The sequence below is a fragment of the Panthera tigris genome, chromosome F3 (genome assembly GCF_018350195.1).
Source record: "Panthera tigris isolate Pti1 chromosome F3, P.tigris_Pti1_mat1.1, whole genome shotgun sequence".
NCBI classification, from domain to species: domain Eukaryota; kingdom Metazoa; phylum Chordata; class Mammalia; order Carnivora; family Felidae; genus Panthera; species Panthera tigris.
Window position 1 is genome coordinate 43527228 of NC_056678.1, and position 20715 is coordinate 43547942.

Genomic DNA, 20715 nt, shown 5'->3' on the forward strand with positions numbered 1-20715 from the left:
GGAGAGAGTGTTGGGGCTCCACTTGGCCCACCCACCTCTCTGGCCCAGGACGGATCTGTGAAAGGAGCTTTGGACCAGACTACAGGAGAACTGGTCCTTATTCCAGTTCTGCAGCAAATTTGCTACGTGCCCTTAACTGAATGACTTCCCTTCTAAGAATCTGAGATTCCCTGGATAATGTCTAGGGCTCTTTCCATTGAGCCAACCTTTGATTTTATAAAAGAGAGGCTTGAAGGCCATGTGGGCAAAGCAAAACCCCTGCCAGGACAAGGACAGAGCCCTCCACTGTGTGTGAGGACCCGAGAGACATCAACTGTGTCTTGAGATGAAGAAACCGCAGGCCTGGGCTAGTGGTCAAAGGGCCTACTTCTCCTGAAAATGGCCCGTTCTCCCCTCCTCCCCCTCCATGCCCAACCACACTGGCTTTCCAGAACTATCTTTCTTGGGCCCCTGGCAGGAAGATCTTATATGGGTGAAGATGCCATCATGGGGAGTTCCCGGGAGCACGTGTTCAGAAACCACAGATTTCTGCTTTTCCCCGGACTTTTCATTCCTTTTTGTTTCCTGCCGAGGCTGCACCCAGGCAAATGGCAAAGCAGATAAAATATTTCAGTGCCCCAGGAGACACACAACCCTGGCCCACTTGAAAGAATTGTTTTGAACCTTTGCGTGGGTCTTACTCAAGACTCTCATGTACCAACAGTGTGGATCGCAGGGGACTCGTTCCTGCCACACTCCGCCTTTCCTCTCCCATGTCTGTCTTCTCTCTCGTGACTCTTCCGGAACCTCTTGGTCCTGCCTTAGCCCCGCCTGCCGCACACCGCCCTTCTCTGGGCCCCTGGACTCCTCTTCCACAACTCACTGCGGCTGAGTCAGAAAGCTTCGAGGTCACCTTGGCTCCCCCGCAGCCTTTGCTTCCCGGGGAAGCACCCACTCTGAAGAAGTCAGCCCACAGCACCAACACGTATCTGATATCTGCACCAGCGTGACATGCGCACGGCCTGTTACTTCACGATAGAACCATAAAGAAGGGACATCTTACGAAGTTACAGAAACACATGTTCTCCTTTCTGCGAATTTTAACCAAGACCTCCTCCCCAGGAAGCACGTGACCATCGAAGATCCTGCCGTTCGAAGCTTGGTACACAGACCACCAGCTTGTCAGAAACGCAGGGTCTGCTAAATCAGAATCTGCATTTTAACCAGACCCACCCCCCCGCCCCCCGCCAGCCTGGGTGATTCATACACTTGTCAGGTTTGAGAAGCCCGACCTCAAACATGCACACACCTGTACACGAGCACCCGCACGTCTCAGGTGTGCAGACCTTTGCTACCTGCCTCTTTGTCCTTTTCGTAAAAAGCACAGAAAGGAGTGGTGGGCTCTGTTTCATCCCTGCACTTGTTTGGAAGAGGGATTTCCGTAGGGCAGCGTATTTCTGCCATGAGCAGAGCCGCGGTGATTCATCGGTCCCTAGAATTTTCCAAAGGATAGGCAAGAAGGTGCTTGCATGTGGGACAGAGAAGAAGGTGCAGCGGAAGGAGCGAGGCCTGTGGACCGTGTGGGCTTTGCCTCATAGCGCTGGTTCAGATCTGCTGCTGCCAGGCTTCTCAGCCTCAGCCTCGCCCGGGCACCATTGGCCAGGGGGCCCGCTTTCCTCAATGGCGTCCAGAGAGGGTGGACGGCATCTTTAGAGCCCAGCCTCTTTCCAGCAGCATCGTCCCGTTCGATAGTTGGGCTTTCCCGGCAACACCACTTGATGAGAAGCCGGTCTTTCTGCTCAACTGCTTGGTTTGAGCTCCCCGTGGAAATGTCGCCTCTGTGAAGCGCTCGCTGAGTCCGTCCCCACCTCTGGGTGGCTCTCCCACCGAGCGCTGCAGCCCTACTCTCCCGGCAGGCTGGGGCGTGAGGACCCCTGGGCGAGTAGTCGTGTACGATAACCTATAACCTCTGTCTTCTTTTCTCCCCCTCACAATGCTAACCCATCGGAACTAACAGCAAGCATTCAGAATGAGCGTAAGTCCCCCGGGCGCCTCTGTGCACCTGTGCCTCTGGGAGGTAGGAGGGCAGCAGGGAGGGTGGGAGAAGGCCAAGTGAGGAGATGGGGGGGGATCAGCCGCCTCTCCACCCTGCGTGCTGGGGGTTTCTTGACACCAGGGCCCTGTAGTGCGGTCCCTTACCACACGGGGACGCAGCCATCCACCCGGAGATTCCTGTTGCTGAGAAGGGCAGAGGAGCAGGTGGGTAAGAAGGGCCTCCGCTCCCCACCCTCAGGTAGCTGGCAAGGAGCACCGCGGAGAACACTGGAGGTGGGGACCAAGCATGAGAGGAGCTGGTTCTTTGGGCACAGGCCCTGGGAACTTGAACCTATGAGCTCCAGCCTCACCACAGTTCGGCCGTCTGTTGACCCTCCAGGGCTCAGAACCATCACGGCTCCTAGGCTCTGGAATGTGACCTGCGCTGGGTTCCTTTATTCATTCGACAAACATATATCAAGAACTCTTGTGCACAAGGCATCATACTGAGTGTTGGGATAGAAGAATGGGTAAAACAAAAGTTTCTCGTAGGGATCCCATGAGATCTTCGAGGGATTCTTCTTAGGCTCAGTCTTTGGCATAACCCCCTTTCCTGCGGCCCCATTTAAGGAGCTGGGTCCCCAAAAGGAGGCACTGCCCGCCCCCCGTTTGCCTGCTTGTCCTATGGCTCCTGAAGATGCTAATTTCAGCCATTCCCCGAGCCCGGGGCCCCCGGCAGGTCCCCGCAACCCTGACCGCTCCCTGTTTGTGCTGTTGCAGTGTCCCAGCCCCCGACCATCACCAAGCAGTCAGTGAAGGACCACATCGTGGATCCCCGTGATAACATCTTGATTGAGTGTGAAGCAAAGGGGAACCCGGCCCCCAGGTGAGTGCGCTGGCAGGTAAATCCAAGGGGCCCCGCAAAGAGGGCATTGAGACCACACCCCTGCCCTTCAGAGAAGAACCCCCGTCCTCTTGAAGAGGACATGAAACAGAAGCACGGAGATATTACGCCCCTTTGCCAAGGTCTCCCAGATTGAAAAGGGCAGAGCTTAGATTTAAACCCAGGCCTCTGACTGCACTGCCCCCACCCCCCACCCCCACCCCCAGGCCAGGTTTGTCTCCAGCAGACAGAAAACCCTGGAGATTCAGAGATGTTCTGCTATTGGTCCCCCGTCTTAAGAGCAGCCTCCACAGGCTGGACTGTTCCAGAGCCTCGTGCCTGATTCAGACCAAACATGACAGGACCCCGTGCAGGTGTCTGTCAGGGAAAATGAGGCAGGACAGAGCCTTGGGTATATGGCAGCCTTCTTCTGCCCACCCCCCACCTGGTCTGCGTGAGCCTGAGAACGAGCAAGGCCTCTCTCTCACCCAGGGTGGAAGGAACAGGGTCACCCTTCAGGGTCAGGCAGGGCATAGATGGCCTTACTTCTGAAGTTTGGTCTTTGCCCCCCACGGTTCCTTTGCAGTAACAGTGATTCTGAGACACTGAGCAGCCACTCCTGCTTCTTTTAAGTTATGTTCTGGACAGCTGTGCACACATCCCCACCCCCCCAGAAGGAGAGGGAGATTCTAGCGTCTTCCCCTCTGGGCTCAGTTTTGTGAGGGCTGCTTGTTCTTTCAAAGCTGGCCCTCCTGGGCTAGAAGGTGCGGCCACTGCTGTCTTCTGCACCCATGAGCAGGAGCATGGATAACCCGGGCCATTGCTCTTTGGCTTTGGCTTTAGAGTTGGTTATCGAATGAGACAGGAGAGGTAGAGCCAGCTCCCCGATGTGCTTGGCCTGGGTGAAATATTACAAAAAATCAAACTCCCCGCCTAGGGACACCTGGGTGGCTCAGTCGGTTAAGCATCTGACTCTTGCTTTTGGCTCAGATCACGATCTCATGGTTCATGGGATCAAGCTCCGAGTCAGGCCCCGAGTGGATGGTGTGGAACCTGCTTGGGATTGCCTCCTTCTCCCTCTCTCTCTGCCTCTCCGCCCCACCCCACCACTTTCACACATGCCCTCTCTCTTTCTGTCTCAAAAAGAAATAAATATTTTTTAAAAATAATAATAAAATAAATAAAAACTAAAAGTCCCTGCCTGCTCCCGAAAAGAACATTGTCCCCCGGTAGCTATGTGGGTATCTACCACTTCCAGCCATGACTCCCAGCCTTGGCTGGGTAAGAGCGCTAATGTCAGGGACATGCCCCCCACACGGTCATCTGACTGCCACCTAGGACTCTGCATTTTATCAGGCTTCCCAGTCAGTTCTGCCGCTCAACCAGGGTGGGACCCACTGGTATGGAGGTGCGGTTATGGGACAGGGTCAGGGACCAGAGCCCCGAGGCTCTCACCTGGAGCCCGGAGCCCACCCTGTTTCTCTTTGTGGTCCTGCCTCTCCCCTCCGCTCCCGTCCCCCGCCCCCATCATACACAGCTTCCACTGGACTCGCAATAGCAGGTTCTTCAACATCGCCAAGGACCCCCGGGTGTCAATGAGGAGGAGATCCGGGACCCTGGTGATCGACTTCCGCAGTGGGGGGCGGCCCGAGGAATATGAGGGGGAATACCAGTGCTTTGCCCGGAACAAATTTGGCACGGCCCTGTCCAATAGGATCCGCCTGCAGGTGTCCAGTGAGTAGCATGGGCAGAGGGGGGACCGGCATGCCCTGCTTCTGGGGAAATGGGGGGGGAGCATGGAGGGTCATTCCAGAAAGGCCGCCCCTGCCCTTGGCTGCCTTGGTGCCCTGCAAGTCTTGCTTGCTGTTTGCCTCTGAGGAGGAGCGCACCTCCCCCTACTCAGAAAGATTCCTGGGAGAGGAGGCTACCAAACCAGTCTTGAGCAACTTCACCTGCCTTCTGGGCAAAGGAGGAGAGGAAGGAGAGGAGCCTTTGAAGCTGTGTATTTATTTAGACAAATGGCCTCTGTTCTCTCGCTGTACCTCACCTAGACCCACGGGGGCTCTCTCCCCACTCCCTTGTTCTCCCATCTCCCCTTGTCCTTCTCCCCCTTGCACTTCTGCCTCTAACCTCCTCCTTGCCTCGGCCCCAGCCATCCCCCTCATTTCACCCGCCTCTGTCTGACTCTCCCCAGAATCTCCCCTGTGGCCCAAGGAAAACCTAGACCCTGTCGTGGTTCAAGAAGGTGCTCCCTTGACCCTCCAGTGCAACCCCCCACCCGGACTTCCGTCCCCAGTCATCTTCTGGATGAGCAGCTGTAAGTCTTGGGGGGCGTTTGATTTCTACTTTAATCTTAAGGAGGGGGGTGGGTGTGTGAAATGGGAAGGGCTTGCCCAAGGCTGGAAGGCCTTCACTTGTGAGAAGCCGGTGTAAAGGGGCCACGTGGCTGAGAACACGGTGAGAGGCCGCTCAGGCTAATTTCCTAGCCTGACTGCTGATAGCAAGTTGCTTAACATCTCTGGGCCTCAGTTTCCTCTTCTGGAAGAAATAGGGCTAATCGCTGTCCCTCTTTAATAGGGCCATTGTTAGGATAAATGAGGTCATACAGCCAAAATGCTTATAACAGAGCCAGATGCACGGTAAAGTGCTCAGTAATATTTGTGATGATGGCGAGTTGACAGAAAGCCTCGTGGTTCAATCTCTGGTCGGTCTGGATTTACTGGGACACAGCCAGGCACAGGGATGTAACCTTTGATAAAGGAGCGATAGGGAGACGGTGTTTGCAGAGGGACAGAGTATCGTCGAGAGCTTGTTCGGTTCTGTTTTGGACTGCGACTCTTCACCACTCTGGACCTGTTTCTTCCCACATTTTCAACCAAAATAAGTGGGGACGTGAGTTATAAAGGCGACTGGAGCGCCACTGTCTGTGTCTTCCCGGCTTCCCCTCCGCCTCCTTCCGTACCTGCTCCCCTGTCTGTCCATCCATCACTCAATGTATAGATCTGCCTGCTTGCCTGCTTATCATGCATCTTCCGTCCATCCCCGAGTTTTTAGCGGCCTGCTTCTGAAAGAGGCTGCCTGTCGAGGAGGCAGAGTTGCGCATTGTTTTGCAGACAGAGGGCTTTGCCCTCATTCATTCTCTCGCTACATCACCATGGTGCATACGCCTGGGGAAGGCTGCCCGGCCACGGGCTGGAGGGTTGGTTAGTTAGCTAACAGCTCAGACCCTCTCATCCCCTGCATCACTGCCGTCACCAGCTTATGTCCATGCTACCTCCCGAGCAGATCTCATGACCCTTGCTGGCATCTGTCCAACACAGGCCACCATCCGCATTTCCCTGGGTTGCCATAATCAGCCATAACTGGCCTCCTTGGTCTTCCCAAAAATGAATCTGATAGTTTCATTTGTATTCTCTGAGCCCCTCACTGTCTCCTCCATCACCTCGGATGAAGTCCAGACTTCTTTCCCTTCCTGATCTGGCTCCCTCTGCCTCCCCAGCCTTTCAATACTTGGCACAGTGCCTGGCACACAGTAGGCCTACAGTAAATCTTGGGTAAATGATTTGCAGAACCGACCAGCCCATCGTTGAAGGGTTGGCATCATTAACTTTGAGCCTTAAGAAGTAGCGTCTTCAGGGGCTCCTGGGCAGCTCAGTTAGTTGAGTTTCCCGCTCTTGATTTTGGCTCGGGTCCTGGTCTCACGGTTCATGAGATTGAGCCCCTAGTCAGGCTCCGCACCGACAGGGATTCTCTCTCCCTCTCTCTCTGTCCCCCTGCTGCTCGCGTGTGCTCTCTCTCTCAAAATAAATAACCTTGAAAACAAAAAGAAATAGTGACTTAATAAACAATTGTGGGGGGGGGGGCAGGGTAGGAAAGAGTTTGAATTTACGTCTAATGCTTCAAAAATCATAGATAATGTAGTCAGCCTCCTCAGCCACTCCCAGGATGTCACTAATTCTAAAAAGCACCATTTTCATGTGTTAACCATCACTGAAATTAGGAAACACCCTAAAATTGATGGTGCATATCATTGATTAGTATGTATCTCGAGATTAAAATTGGTAGTGCTGGTGGGAGTAAGAGCTTCAGATAGAAAACGAGTGAATTTGACTCTTGATTTGGGAAGCAAATCCCTCCCTCTGGCTCGGGGCCAGAGTTTTTCTGGCATGAACAGGAGGCGGAAAAGTATGGCCATAGAGCATGGGTGTGGTGGGCAGACCGGTGTGAATCTGAATCCTGCCCTTCCGTCAGTGCTTTTGCAACGCAGGACACATTAAATCCACCCGGACACATCATTAAATCCACCGCTCTCTTATCTGTAAAATGCGAATAAGCCTTGCCTCAGAGTTGAGAGGATTAGACCAAATAACGTTGAATTCCTGACCCACCGGGCGCCCTGTTGGTCCTCGATTGCCAGAACTATCATGATTGTATTACTGTTACCATTACTGCTAACCCCCCTCTGTACCTCTGCTTCCTAATAGCCATGGAGCCCATCACCCAAGACAAGCGCGTCTCCCAGGGCCACAACGGAGACCTGTATTTCTCTAACGTGATGTTGCAAGATATGCAGACAGACTACAGCTGCAATGCCCGCTTCCACTTTACCCACACCATCCAGCAGAAGAACGCGTTCACCCTCAAGGTCCTCACCAGTAAGTGCAGGTCCCTGCCGGGGGCCAGGAGCCAGGGGCACAAGCCCACTGAGCTCATGGAGCCCCAGGCACCTGGGTCTGGGGGAAGCCTTGTCCCCGAGACTGACCAGGGAATCCTCCCGGCTCATTGTGCCTCAGCCACTGGAGCCACTTGAAACGACATCTCTTCATTCTGAAGCCTTGGGTTAAACTTGGTCCCACTCTAAGTCAGTGCCTCTCAAGCTTCGGTGTCAGTCCGAGTCACCTGGCCAACTGGGCAACCATCCCAGGCTCAGCCCTAACCTGCCTCCACGGTCCCGGCCTCCGTGTTCTCCATTAGCTCTCTAGGTGCCCTGGACACACAGCAGCATCGGAGAAGCACTGCTTCGAGTGGCCATCTGGCATCTCTCTCGTGCACGCAGCTTGAGTATTTCTTTTATGTCTAGCCGTTGTATGGTTGTCTGTACTTCTAGAATAAAGCCATAGTACAGAATAGCCAAATGAGTAGGGACACCGCCATGAATTGTGCTTGATTCTGTAACACGTATACGCTGGACCGCCTGGAATGACTGCGTTTGCAAGTTGCAGACTTATGTTCTGGTTTTATTTGTTGCCGTTTTTATTTCCCGACGCCGTTTGGCTGGTGCCAAGGGGAGTCGGCATTTCCCGATCCGCTTAGCACGGGTGGCCCTCCACGGAGGAGGAAACCTAGTCAGTTCACAGAGATACTTCTTGCCGGGGACCCGCCGGCCTGGAGCTCTGGCTTCAAGTCCTCAGCCTGCTTTAGGGCATTGGGTTCAAAGTGGCCGTGGTAGTTTGCAGCGTGGGTTTATAACAGGCCTTCTCGAGAGGAGACCTCAGTCTGTCGGACTCAGCTGTGAATGCCGTTTTCCACACCGTGGACGGTGGTAGTTTTGGGGGAGGCCAGGCAAATGGCATCACATAGGCACCGGCAGCTGCCGCAGGTGGGGGAAAACAGCCTGAACCCCAGAGCCCACACACCTCCCAGAAGGGCGCGGGGAGAGGCCGGGGGAGCTCACTCCTCACTCACGACAGCTGGGGGCCTGGCCCCCTCGTACTGTCGTCTTTCCTCAGCGGTCCCTGCCAGTGATGGAAGCAGGTGGTACTGAGAGCCCCCAGCCCCACACTCCGGGTCCACTGGGCATCGGGGTGGACCCCCAAGGAACAGCTTTCTTCCTGCTCCCCTTCTCCTGTATGGAAGTTTTTTCCCTTCTTCTTCTTTTTTTTTTTCCTCTTCATTTTCTTCTCTGCTTTCTCACTCTCTTCCTCTGTCCTTCTTCCTTTCTTCTTTTCTCCTCCCTCATCTTCTTTCTCTCTGGACCCCATTGAACCCTCCTCCAGCCCATCTCCCCCGCTTCTGCAGCTCCCGACGCACTGTTCTAAAGTTGGTGTCACGCTGCCCATAATTTGCTAACCAATAGGATGGCCAGAAACCCCAGGAAAAGCCCCGCGTGCTCCTGGCAGGATGACCCAGCTTCATTCTGCTTGCTGCCCCTCGCTGGCTTTCTTATTCCGGACCCAGGCCCAGAGGGGACCCTTAGAGAAGAAAGTTGGGCTGCCTGAAGTGTCTCAGTGCACGTCAGGAGCAATCAGCTGCCGGCTGGCTGAGCTGAGGAGGACAGTGTGGTCTGCCCAGGACCTCGGAGTGGCCTCTGGAGCCAGGATGCGGCCGGCAGTGCTGGGCAGTGAGGGCAAGATGCTCACTGAGCCAGTCCCCGGACGGCCTTCGGTGCCGTCACCTGGATTCCTTTCTGCTTGCCCGGTGCGATGCTGAAAGTCAGCCTCCTGTTGGGGGAGTGAGTCAGGTGACCTTCTGTGGTCCTCAGTGTCATGTGGGGTGCACGCAGGGAGATGGAAACGGTAAAGCGTCTTCCTCTGTGGAATGAGGCAGCTAGAGATTCTCAACATTTAGAAGTTCGACTTTCCAGAAACATCCTTTTCTGTACCCGAGGAAGAAAAGGATATTTACTTCTGCTTCATTTTGGGGTCCCCTTCGCCACTGAAAACTCTTTCCTCCGAATGCCGAGAACCCCCCAGGTGATGAGAACAGAACCCCGTCTGCTTCCTGGAGTTCTCCCAGGGGCAGCTTTGGCTGGGAGCAAGTTCTGGGCATCTGCGCCAGCCCAGAATTGGGCACAGTTGCTTAAAATAGCACAGTTGTGCTCTCTCTGCTTTCCTGCCTGGAAAGGACATAGGCTCTTTCTTGTACCTCCAGAACCAGGTCTGGGGTGGGAGGCAAAATAGCCATGCTAGGACAGCTTCAAAGTCTCTTCTCACCATGCCCTTCCACCACCGTTTGCCCCGTGGGGGAAGAAACCAATCTCATCATGCCTGAGTTTGCACTACCTACGTAAAAGGAAGGGGGAAAAGGTATCTAATACAAAACACTGGGTGATCTGAAATCATTTTTCAAATTTGTTTTGGGTTGCGGTCAAAGACAAACAGCAGAGTCGGGCTCACAAAGATGTGCGTGTCCTACTTTGCCCACACCGGAACAGGTCCCTTTGGGTGCCTTCTGCCACAATAAGAGGTGACCGTGGTGAAGGAGGAGGCTTCTCTGCTGAGGCAGACAGTGAAGCACTAAGCCTGCTTCCTTCTAATGTCACTTCTAATCTAAGTGACACTCTTAGGAGTCAGAAAGCCTCCCTGAATTTCTCAGCTGTGCTGCAGAATCCACAAACCGTGAGGTTAGTTCCAAGGTCGGATCACTTCTCTGCAAAGAGGTGGGTTCTGTTTCACCTTGGTCGCATGGGAGCCTAGGAGCATGAAGCCAGGACCCTTTTAGCTGTGTGCCCCTGTCCTCCCAAGCCAGAGGAGGACCGTCCCCTCCCAAGGCAGCCTCAGCCCGTCCTCCCCTCTGCCACCCTGCCTCTTCATTCCGCGGCAGGCTGGATCCCACCCTTAGCTCCAGGTGAACCCAAGCCGACTCTCCAGACTGGCTCGGACTTTTCAACATGCCCCATCTTAAGGGATAGTTCTGAATAACGCACATCTCCCCTAGTGGATGTTAAGCAGATTTGGGAAGCGATGCAATACGGTCCCAGCGAAGAGTGTTCACAGCCTCTATAATCGGTTGTAACACGATTTGATCTGTCTTCAAATATGCAAATATTCTGGCACAGCGCCTTGCCTCCCTCGGGCGGTTGGACTCTGTCCCTGGCTTCTCAGGGCTGTCTGCTTGGCTTCCAGTCGGCTGTACCCCCCACCCCACCCCCTGTTGGTACCATCAAAACTTGAACCCAGTAGCTGGACGGGGATGGCGGTAGAATGAAAAGCACAGCCTTGGCATGCTTCAGTGCCCTGTTCCAAAATGTCTTTCACGGAGGATTAAATGCCCAAGGGTCTTAATTACCTAACGTCGGAACCAAAGCCGCCGACCTCTTGCTGAAGGGATGACTTCAGCCCCAGCCAGTCTAGGAGCTCTGAATCTCTAGCTTGGTCAGCGGGTTTCTCCCATCCAAGTGTAAAACTCCTAGCCCATACCCTCTCTCTCCTGTCCCAGGCTCCCTTTCGCTTCCGAAAATCTGAACCGCAGCCTGGCTCTCTCTGCCTCCCTGGAGTAGAAGGAGGCCTTCTGCCAGCAGTGACATCTCAGAGACCAGGGTGGTGCCCGCTGGTCAGGTGGGCTGGGGAGGCCGGGTGCTTCTCGCTGGCAGCCCGTGATCACCGGGAGCGGCCAAGGGCCCCTGTGTCCCTCTCTCTCTGTCTCTCTATCTCACTCTCTCTCTCTCTGTTGATGAACTGTATCTCTTGGACTGTCTTCTCTCACTGAGCTCCCACCACTGTACCTTACCTTCTCAAGGAGGGCTCTGCGCTCCACCCCCCCCCCCCCCAAGAGCTGGCCTGATCCAGAGCCCTGGGCACTGAGGATTTTGATGGGAAGTTGTTCAAAAGACCGCTGCGGGATTCCACTAATCCTTATCTCATTTGATTGGAAACATAGGATCAAGCCATTAAAGGTCAAGCCTAATTTCTTTCATTAAAAAGAAACTTATCTTATTATTGCCTTCTTTTGCAGGATTTAACCTTTTCTTCCCTTTTTTGGGCTGTTTTATGTTGCTTGTTCTTCACCAGGCACATTTCCTTTTCAAATTTGCCGTGTCTTTCCTTTGCCAAAAAAAAAAAACACCGGTTGTTTTCGTGGCTTTGCGTTTCTGTTGTTCTCTCCCCGTTTATGCCTCCATGAGCTCTCCGTGGCCTCCTGTTTGCTCACCTTCTTTTGTTTATTGCAGACAACCCCTATAATGACTCGTCCTTAAGAAACCACCCTGACATATACAGTGGTGAGTCGCCGCGGTAACCTTGGGAGTAACCTTGCCTGTCCTAACCCCAGTTTGCCTAACTCGACTGATACCGTGTCATTAACTCACGCCGGGTGGCAGGGCTGACAGTTGGTCAGACCAGGGTAGGACTTCAGAAGAGCTTCTGGGAGGACTCAGTAGAATCTTAGGAATCAGTGGCGGATGGATGGAGAGCATCTGAGGACAGATGCGTCCGCACGCACGTTGAGGAGGAAACGGAAGTCTGGTTCCTCCTAGTGGTTTATAGTACACGGAAAGCTTTGTGGTACATTTAGTTAGCTCCTACGCGTCTGGATGTGAATTGCCTGCTCTGCAATCTAGCCTTACTTACTGGGGGTGCCGTGTCACAGGCTCCGTGTATCTTTAAAATCCATCTGGCAAATATGAGTGAGAGTTCACTGCTGAGTTCTCTTTTAAGGTAAGTATAAAGGAAGACGGACCATCATCCGTGGCTCTATTGCCTGGGTCTCTTGCCTCCCCCAGCAGTGTGCACAAATGGGTGGGTGCACACGCTTGCAAGTCATGGGACACTTTCCATGAGGCATATTTCTGACGTAGCCCACAACCGGTCGCTCAAGCTGATTAGTAGAGTCATTAGCTATTTCCACACCTGAGCCCCCACCCCCCACCATGGCTCAAGAATGTCTTATTTCCCTTGAGCAGCCAGAGGAAACATCATTTACTGGCTGTGGTGAGGCAGCTGGCCCCCATCATCCGTTACGCCTTGGAAGCTGAGGCTGTAGGTCCCCAGGGGGGTCATTGTGGGCTCAAATAGATAGGAAGTGTCTGCATTGTGAGGTGCTAATATAAACAATGATTGGGGTCTGGAGTGGGGAGTGGGAAGGAGGAGTGTGAGCCAGGGAGAGAGGCAAAGGCTCTAACTTGGCATCAAACAGGTAGAACCACACTGAGATTCTGCCAAAGAGAGTTACTGCCCAAGGAAGCAGGGGACCTTTGTTGGATTCTGGGCATTGTTTGTTTTCAAAATAATGGGGCCAACTACCGTGGTGCCAAGAGCCCCGGAGCACTGGTGTGGAATGTGCCTTTCTCTAAATTGGATTTCAGATAATCTATTATGGAAGGATTCTCGAAGCTAGAGTGTATCAGAGCCAGAAGGTCCCTTAGAGACCATCTGGTCCAAACTGCTTGCTTTGTGTAAGATAAACTATTCAGGGAGGCATTGTTTTATCAATGGGATAAGTTTGACTGATTCCAGCCACTTAAATTTTGTGACTAGTGGTAGATGTGATTACAGGTGAATGAGTGGGAGTTGTAAGAACCATCCAGGGCTATGAAACGAAGCAAAGCTCGCAAGAACTCACGATGGAGATGGACCGCCTTCTCCTCAATCCAAGGTAGAATGAATGGGGTTGGCCCAAGGATGAAGCCAGCTGGAAGAGGTGTAAAGTCAAAGTGAGGCACATGGTGAACAAAGGACAGCTAGGTTGAATGCTTCTAAAAAGACATAGAAAGTGAAAAGGAAGGAAGATGAAGTCCTTCCTGAGTGCAGAGTTGGACAAAGAGACGATGCAATGAAAAATGCCCAGCGCATCTGTCTGCTTGGCCCCCCATAACGGCATTTTGTTCTAGTGATTTCTACAATGGTTTGGTACCCTCTGAACATACGCCAAATGTCCAATGACCTGCTCGGTGGCAGGGGGGAGCTGGTCTGAGATTGTAGCTTGCCACTTGGAATTCACCCAGGCAAGAGAAGAGTATGCACTCGAAGGTAGACAGCCTTCCTTGAATTAAACACAGGCTCCGGGAGGTACCACTGAGTGACCTCAGGCAAGTCATTTAATCTCCTCATCTGTAAAATGGGTATGTTACAGGCCCCAGAGAATTGTCATGAATGTTAACCAGGGTAACGTGCGTATGGTTCCCAGCACGGTGTCAGACACATCAATGATTAGTACGTGTTAGCACATTACTGGTACTGAAGGGAATGGTTTAGTGTTGACTCAAGTTAAGATGGACATAGAGAACCTGAAGAGAAGCCAAAGGAAGAAAGGCTAGCCCAAGTGTGGGAAGAAAGTACTATGGAGGGAGGAACTTGAAGGCAGACTAGAAGAACAAAAGCTATTCAGATCTTCAGCTGTGCTGAGAACTGAATAAAAAAAAAGCTTCAACTGGGGTGCCTGGGTGGCTCAGTCCGTTAAGCATCCGATTCTTGATCTCAGCTCAGGTCTTGATCTCATAGTTGTGAGTTCAAGCCCTCGCTTTGGGCTCAGCACTGGGCTCTGTGCTGGGCATGAAGCCTGCTTTAAAAAAACACACACACACACAAAAACTCCCAACTATTGCATAAGGGATTTGAGTTATACTTATGGAAGAGATTTCCTGGCAGTGGAAGGTATCAAATGTTACTAGATAAAGAGATTTTTTTTTGTCTTCTGGGATTGTTTGGTCAGCTGTTTCTGGGGCCAGAGAGGTGGATGAGATACCACGGATCCAACCTCATGAGTCCTTAATTCCGAGAATTGAAAGCAGCAAATGTGAGATCCAGCTGCCCCTAAAAGCTGTTTCTGGCAGAGGTTCTTAGATACATCCGATGCATTGAACTCCCTTCTGCTAACCCACAGTACTTGACGGAGGGGGGCAACTCAGATTGTCAGCAGTCTTGACCTTTCCTCTCACAGGAGTTGACCAAAACATTTTTTCATTGGCCCTTTAAAGCCAAGGTGGCCGAGGCAGTATCATCTCTTGAGGTGTGCCCCCTGGCCAGATTCCCCTAGAAACCCACGAGCCTGTTCTTGAACCACAGCCTGGGAGAGCAGGAAAGGATGGACTGTCCTTGGGCTAGAGGTCAGAGGGGCCCATGTGGGAAGCTCTTCCTGAATCCACCGACATGAGCTTTGGCATCTGGGTTCTGAGTTTGATCAGGTATTCGATCTGACCCCAACCCTGAAGAACAGGGAGAATAAGAGAAGCATCATCTGAATCCCCACCTCAATGAGGGTGGGTGAGATCCTATGATACCCTAGGAGACAGTCATCCTCTACCATTTAGGGTCCTATAGAGTAATCACCTTTGTCTTGGAGACTCTTCCTGAGTCTACTTCTCCAGGGAAAGAAATTAGCCATCTTCCCTTGGGAGCAGTGGCCCCCAAAGCCACCAGCTGACTTATCCTTCATAAATTATCATTTATCCTATCATAAATTGGCACCTGCTGCAGCTGACCAGTTTTTCATAACCTCTTCTTTGGGTCCAGCCTTCTTAACCCTTCATGATACCGTGTGTCACCCTGACTCCTCTTCAAGCCTTCCGTGGCCTTAAGAATCCAGTTGAGATGCCTTTGGAGCCTCCTCATTCCCAGCTTCTTTTCCACGTTGGGCTTGACTTTATTTAATGGCCACTGAGGAGGGATGGCCTCTTAGCTAAGACAATGGGAACGATATTTAAGGAAAACATAGTGGAAGAGGTTCATCAGGGCAGCTCGCTAAGACAAAAATGTCTTTCTCCCTCACCTCTTTTGCCCTTGGATTTCAGTCTTCTTTGGTCTGAGTAAGAAAGATACTCCCAAAGCTGGCTGTCAGAAGCAGGGACAGATGGGATATCCATCTTTAAAGAGGCGATACAGTATAGTGTCAGAGCACACACTTTGGTGCCAAATGGTCCAGAATCCAAAACACAACTGACTTGTGACCTTGCCAAGTCTGTGGACTCCATTGAGCCTCAGTTCCCTCTGGTGCAAATGGAGGTGGTCCCCCCCAGGTTTGTTGTGAGGATGAACATGACTATGACTATGACGTCTAGAGAGAGCTGTTAGCCCGGGCTTGGCCCGTCATGAATGCTCACCAAATGGTGGCCCTGATTATTGCCTCTGACTTTTAGAATGTTCTTCCCTATATTTTTTGAACCTTGGCTTGTTTCCCAGTAGCTTCTCCTCCTTTGGGATAATTCTGTGGTTGCTAGCCCACATCCTACGAATGGGAGTATTGCTATAACCTTTTTATAGTCACAGCTCCCAGCATTGTCAAGGTCCCCACAGCGAGACTCTGTTCATTTCTCCTCCGTCCCATACTTACTGCTTTGCTGGCCAAGTGTGCTTGTGGTGCTGCGTGCTATGGTGTGAATTAAATGTCCACAGGGTCTCGGGCTGGTTTCTGCAGATTTTGTCCCTGCGTGGAAGGAGTATGCCAACTGAGCTGGCTCTCCCACGTAGTCCGGGGGTTCCCCGCACTCAACAGACTCACCAACCTCACACCAGAGCCACCTGCCCTGAAAGCTCCTTCTCCTCATAGTTCCCTTGACCTTGTGTTGTCTTGACTGTTTGGGTGATTCCACGATAACGGGTGGGAGGAAGCTGCTGCTTTGTATCAGGCTTCCTTGGGACTGAGAGCTGGCTGCCACAAGAGTTACAGACGGTAACCAATTAACCCCATAATGGATTAACCCGTTCAGTAGCCACTGTTGTATATGTGTGTGCCGGTGGGACAAATGAGGACCTCTGCAGAAAGAGAGATAACACGCGGGGTAAACTGTTGCCTTCTTGTCTGTTCCCTTCTCCCCTCGAATCCATCCATCCCACAAACACCGACTGAACGCTCGCTGTGTGCCACATGTTGTGCCAGCCGCCTAACTAACTCTCATCATTTCTTCCCCTGACAAAAGCATAAAATAGACACCAGCTCTAGGAAATGCACTCCCCGATGGCTAATGGAGAGAAGCTGAGTGCCTCTAAGACGGGAGCCCTGCTGACCCAGCCGGGCACCAGCCTGTCCAACAAGCTCCTTTAGGAGACACCGGTGTCGCGGAGACAGGGTTCCCCCGCCACTCTGTCCTCGCTGCCAGCACCCGTTCACAGCCCCTGCCGGGAAGATGCCCTTGTTCCCCTTCCAGGCATCTCTGAGGGCTCCCGGCCCCTGGCAGCTCTGCCTGCCTTCTTCCTCTCACCTCTCCAGCTGAGTCTAAGACCCCTACACCTCTGGGCAGGGGTGCCTCCTCCAGCTTCCCTTTGCTTTGGGGCTCCTGGTGGGAAAACCCTTGCTCTTCTCCCTTCCGTCTTACTGTGCCAAGAGCTCCCGGGGAGAGGTGAGGTGCAGGTAAGGTGGGGTCTGCTGTGCTGGGGGTGTGCCCGGACTTGCATGACCCCGTCCACAGCCAAACGGCCATCCTGGCCGTGTCGATCTCCGCGAGCCACCGGGCCTTCCAAACCCACGTGCACGTCACTTATGGCTGCTCCCGCCTAGTTGAATTGTAGATCACCTCCCCCATCTTGGCTGCCACTCCCCACTCCCCCTCCCTCAGTCTCTCACATCCAATTAACACCCTCCTCCCAGCCCCCTTCCAGAGTCATTAGCGAAGAAGCAGAATGGTCTTGGCCCCAGAGTGATTTCCTGTCATCTCTGCTCATTCATTCTCTCCATGTCTTTGCTAAGCCATTAATAATGCTTCCTGCATCTCTGACTGTTCATCTGGGTCTCTGTGGCTTCATCCCAGCTCCTTGTCTCCAGGGTCGCAAAGAGCAGGTTGTCTGTCCTGTGGCCCAATACAGGTCTTCTCGTTCATCCGCTGCTGCTGAGACGGCCTCCCGGTGGTGGCCACCGCATTGGCCTCTGGGGTCCCAACACAAGATGCTCCAGGAATAAACTGCTCACTGCCCGGGCAGCCCCCTCCTCCTTTCCCGGGAAGGAGGGATTTTCCTAACAAGGGAGGAAGCCGGGCTCCTCTTGCCAGAGCCTTTCAGAACTTAGATGTGCTCACACACATGTGCCAGTGGGGCCGAGGAGCCCCGCGCTTCCTAACACACCTCTCTTAATGATGCCCCGGCCCCTGGGGGGGGGGGTTCAGCTGGGAGAGTCCGGGGCTTGGTGCCTCTGAGGGTAAGGGAGTAAGCAGGGGGCGTGATGACACTTCTTTCTAGCCTGACAGCTTTGGCCTAGCTGGGTCCACCCTCTGGGCAGGAGGCTCATGAGAGCTCCTTCTATCCTGTTTCAGCCCGAGGAGTTGCAGAAAGGACCCCCAGCTTCATGTACCCCCAGGGCACGGCGAGCAGTCAGATGGTACTGCGTGGCATGGACCTCGTGCTGGAGTGCATCGCCTCCGGGGTGTACGTACAGCTCGCACCCCCACCTCTGGCCACCCTCCGGGAGGACGCGGGTGGGGGTTTGTGCACGCTCTGTTCTTGCCACGGTTTGGGGGGCAAAACATCGTCCTCTCCATCCCGTTCTGGCTGTTTCCTTCATGGGTAATGGGGAAGGGAGATGGGTAGGCATCCTGGACGTGTGTTAGAACCTCACGTGACTTTACGTAAGTCCCTCAGTGCTCTGCAGCTGAGCGTCCCCTCTGTATGGGAGAGGTCGGCTCTCATAGGACACACGTCCTTCTGGGCCCAAGTCCACTTTAAGGTCACCTGGGTGTCCCAGACTCTGTAGAAGAACAGCAGGGCCGCAGCTGGTGATGAGTCCGTGTTTCCCGCTTGGTCCCTCTCCCAGCCCAACACCAGATATCGCGTGGTACAAGAAAGGTGGGGACCTCCCATCAGACAAGGCCAAGTTTGAGAACTTTAACAAGGCTCTGCGCATCACCAACATCTCCGAGGAGGACTCTGGAGAGTATTTCTGCCTGGCCTCCAACAAGATGGGCAGCATCCGGCACACGATCTCGGTGAGAGTAAAGGGTACGTTGTGTGTATTTCTCATTATGCTGATTTTGCCAGCCCTACATGCCACGACCACCCTTCCCTCTGGGGGGCGGGCCAGGTGAGCAGGGGAGACCCAGCAACACTCTGGTTCGTGGTAAGTGACCTGCCAGGGACGGTGTCACCCTGTGGATGTGAGAGAGAGAGAGAGAGAGAGACAGAGTGTGTGTGTGTGTGTGTGTGTGTGTGTGTGTGTGTGTGTGTGTGTACACGGTGGGTACTAAGGGAAAGAGACCCACCCTGACCATCACCCACCTCTCTGTTGTGCCCAGGGCTCCCTCCACAAGAATGTACCTCCATGGTCCATTTGGATTTCACCCAGAGCCTTGTCTTTCTTTACTTTTGCATTTTAATTCACGGCGTGTCGTTTTGGCCCTGTGCTGTCTGTGTACTTGTGTGTGGTTCTTTTTACAAATGGGGAATTATCACGACCCAAATTGTTTTTTAAAAAAATCACTTCCCTCTCCCCCGAGCGCGGATGGCCCCCCTGAGCTATCGCGGGCAGTAAAGCACGTGCCTTTCTGGGTCCCCGCCACAGGTGGGTAGGGTGCACCAGTCGCCTCTCAGCCCGGGGCCGAAAGGACGGTGGGGACGGTGAGGTCTGATGCCAATAGTACAAGAACTTCCGTAGCATGCGGTCAGCTGATCCTGTGACTTTGGTCTCAGCACGACACTCAGACCGAGGGTTCTTGGCCTTGTTGGGGGCATCAAGATCTTTGACAATCCGATGCAAAGGAACCTCTCAGAAAAAAGTCCACATGTCCACAATTAGAAGGGCTAGCCAGCGCTGCCCTACCAGAGCCCAGTGTCTAAAAGAATAAATACGAGGTCTTTTCTAAATGGTCAGATCTTGCAGCAATAGCCATAGAAACCCAGAGGGGCCAGCCCCGTGCGCACTTGACCACCCTCCCTGGCTCGAGCCCTTGGGTGCACATCATGAACACCTGTGGGGCTCTAAAAGCATTTGCTGCCCAAGCCTCCTCCCCTGAGGATTCTGACTTAATAGGTCTCCGACAGGCCCCAGTGTCCGTGTTTGTTAAAAGCTCTTCAGAGGATTCTAACGAGCGGCCCAGTTTAGAACTATTGTTCTGCGAACTCAAAATAGACCGGGTGGCATCTGTGGCTCCAAGCCAGCCAAAGGCAGGCTGGACTGAGTCATCCCATGAGGATGAGCCCTGGGCAGGTGGTGAGGGCCTGGAGCTGGCACCCAGGGGCTCCTGCCTTCCTAGAGGGAGCCGGTCTGGTGTCTTCGGCCTGCCCCATGCCGGCTAACCGCCCCGCCTGCACTGTGTTTGTCTTCCAGCTGCTCCCTACTGGCTGGACGAACCCAAGAACCTTATCCTGGCTCCTGGCGAGGACGGGAGACTGGTGTGTCGAGCCAATGGGAACCCCAAGCCCACCGTCCAGTGGATGGTAAACGGGGAACCTTTGCAATGTAAGTAACGAGCCGCGGTCTCACCCGACTCCGCTGTCTCTCCTGTCTCTGCTGAGGCTCCAGATCCCCATCCCTCTGGGCCAGCCCCAGTGGTCCCAGAAGTGAAGTCAAAGAACAGCCCCTTGGCTGCTGCTTCTGGAGCGTCCCATCCCTGTGGACATCTCAAGAGACAGGAAATCTGCCTCACCTTTGTGCGAGAGGACAGGAAACCTGTCGGTAGTTCCCCAGACCCCGCTCTCTGCTGAGGGCGAAATGAGAAGCAGGTTGGATGTGAGGAAGAACCTCCCCATGACAGCAGAGATGCGCCAGCACAGTTAATGAGTATGCCCAGATTTGGGGAAATTGCATCCTGCCCGATGGCTGGAGTAGGTGATTCCAGGGCCCCTTCCAGATGGGGCTGTTGGTCGAGTTTTCCCGTCATATTCTCGCCAGTTGCGTTCACGTTAGAAAATGTCCTTGTGGATCTCCGTGAGAGTGCAGCATGCCCGCCCCGTCCAGTGCTGAGCACATACCTTCCTCCTCCCCCACCTGTCAGTGTCCTTCCACTGGGCACAAGCAGAGACACGGACGCCACCTGCCCTCTGCTGTTGTGTCCTGACAGCACTTTGGGAACAGGGCAGACAAAGGCACCAGACTTCACAGCACCATTAAATAAATGCAGAGCCCAGGACTTGCAACTGAGCCTGGAAAGGTCACCGGTCACTTAAGGGGAGTGACTGAGAGGAAAGTGGGCTCCATGAGAATTGTCAGGGAAGGAGGCATTGGAGTTGCTGGCGTTGACTTCT

At 53.5% G+C, this 20715-nt stretch overlaps 1 protein-coding gene across 5 annotated transcripts in view; it reads left to right on the top strand.

Moving 5' to 3' along the window:
• NFASC (neurofascin) overlaps nucleotides 1-20715 on the top strand; it is a 69386-nt gene that overhangs the window by 4106 nt on the left and 44565 nt on the right. For 3 of the 5 annotated variants that reach the window (XM_015539444.2, XM_015539446.2, XM_015539447.2), the window contains exons 2-9: nucleotides 2794-2899; nucleotides 4434-4630; nucleotides 5091-5213; nucleotides 7381-7551; nucleotides 11784-11834; nucleotides 17793-17904; nucleotides 18290-18474; nucleotides 19799-19930. In XM_015539444.2, the coding sequence (XP_015394930.2) occupies nucleotides 2794-2899; nucleotides 4434-4630; nucleotides 5091-5213; nucleotides 7381-7551; nucleotides 11784-11834; nucleotides 17793-17904; nucleotides 18290-18474; nucleotides 19799-19930 (1077 nt within the window). Of the gene's footprint in view, nucleotides 1-1996; nucleotides 2015-2793; nucleotides 2900-4433; nucleotides 4631-5090; nucleotides 5214-7380; nucleotides 7552-11783; nucleotides 11835-17792; nucleotides 17905-18289; nucleotides 18475-19798; nucleotides 19931-20715 lie in introns of all 5 variants that reach the window. The other 2 variants (XM_042976048.1, XM_015539449.2) reach the window with 2 other exon arrangements.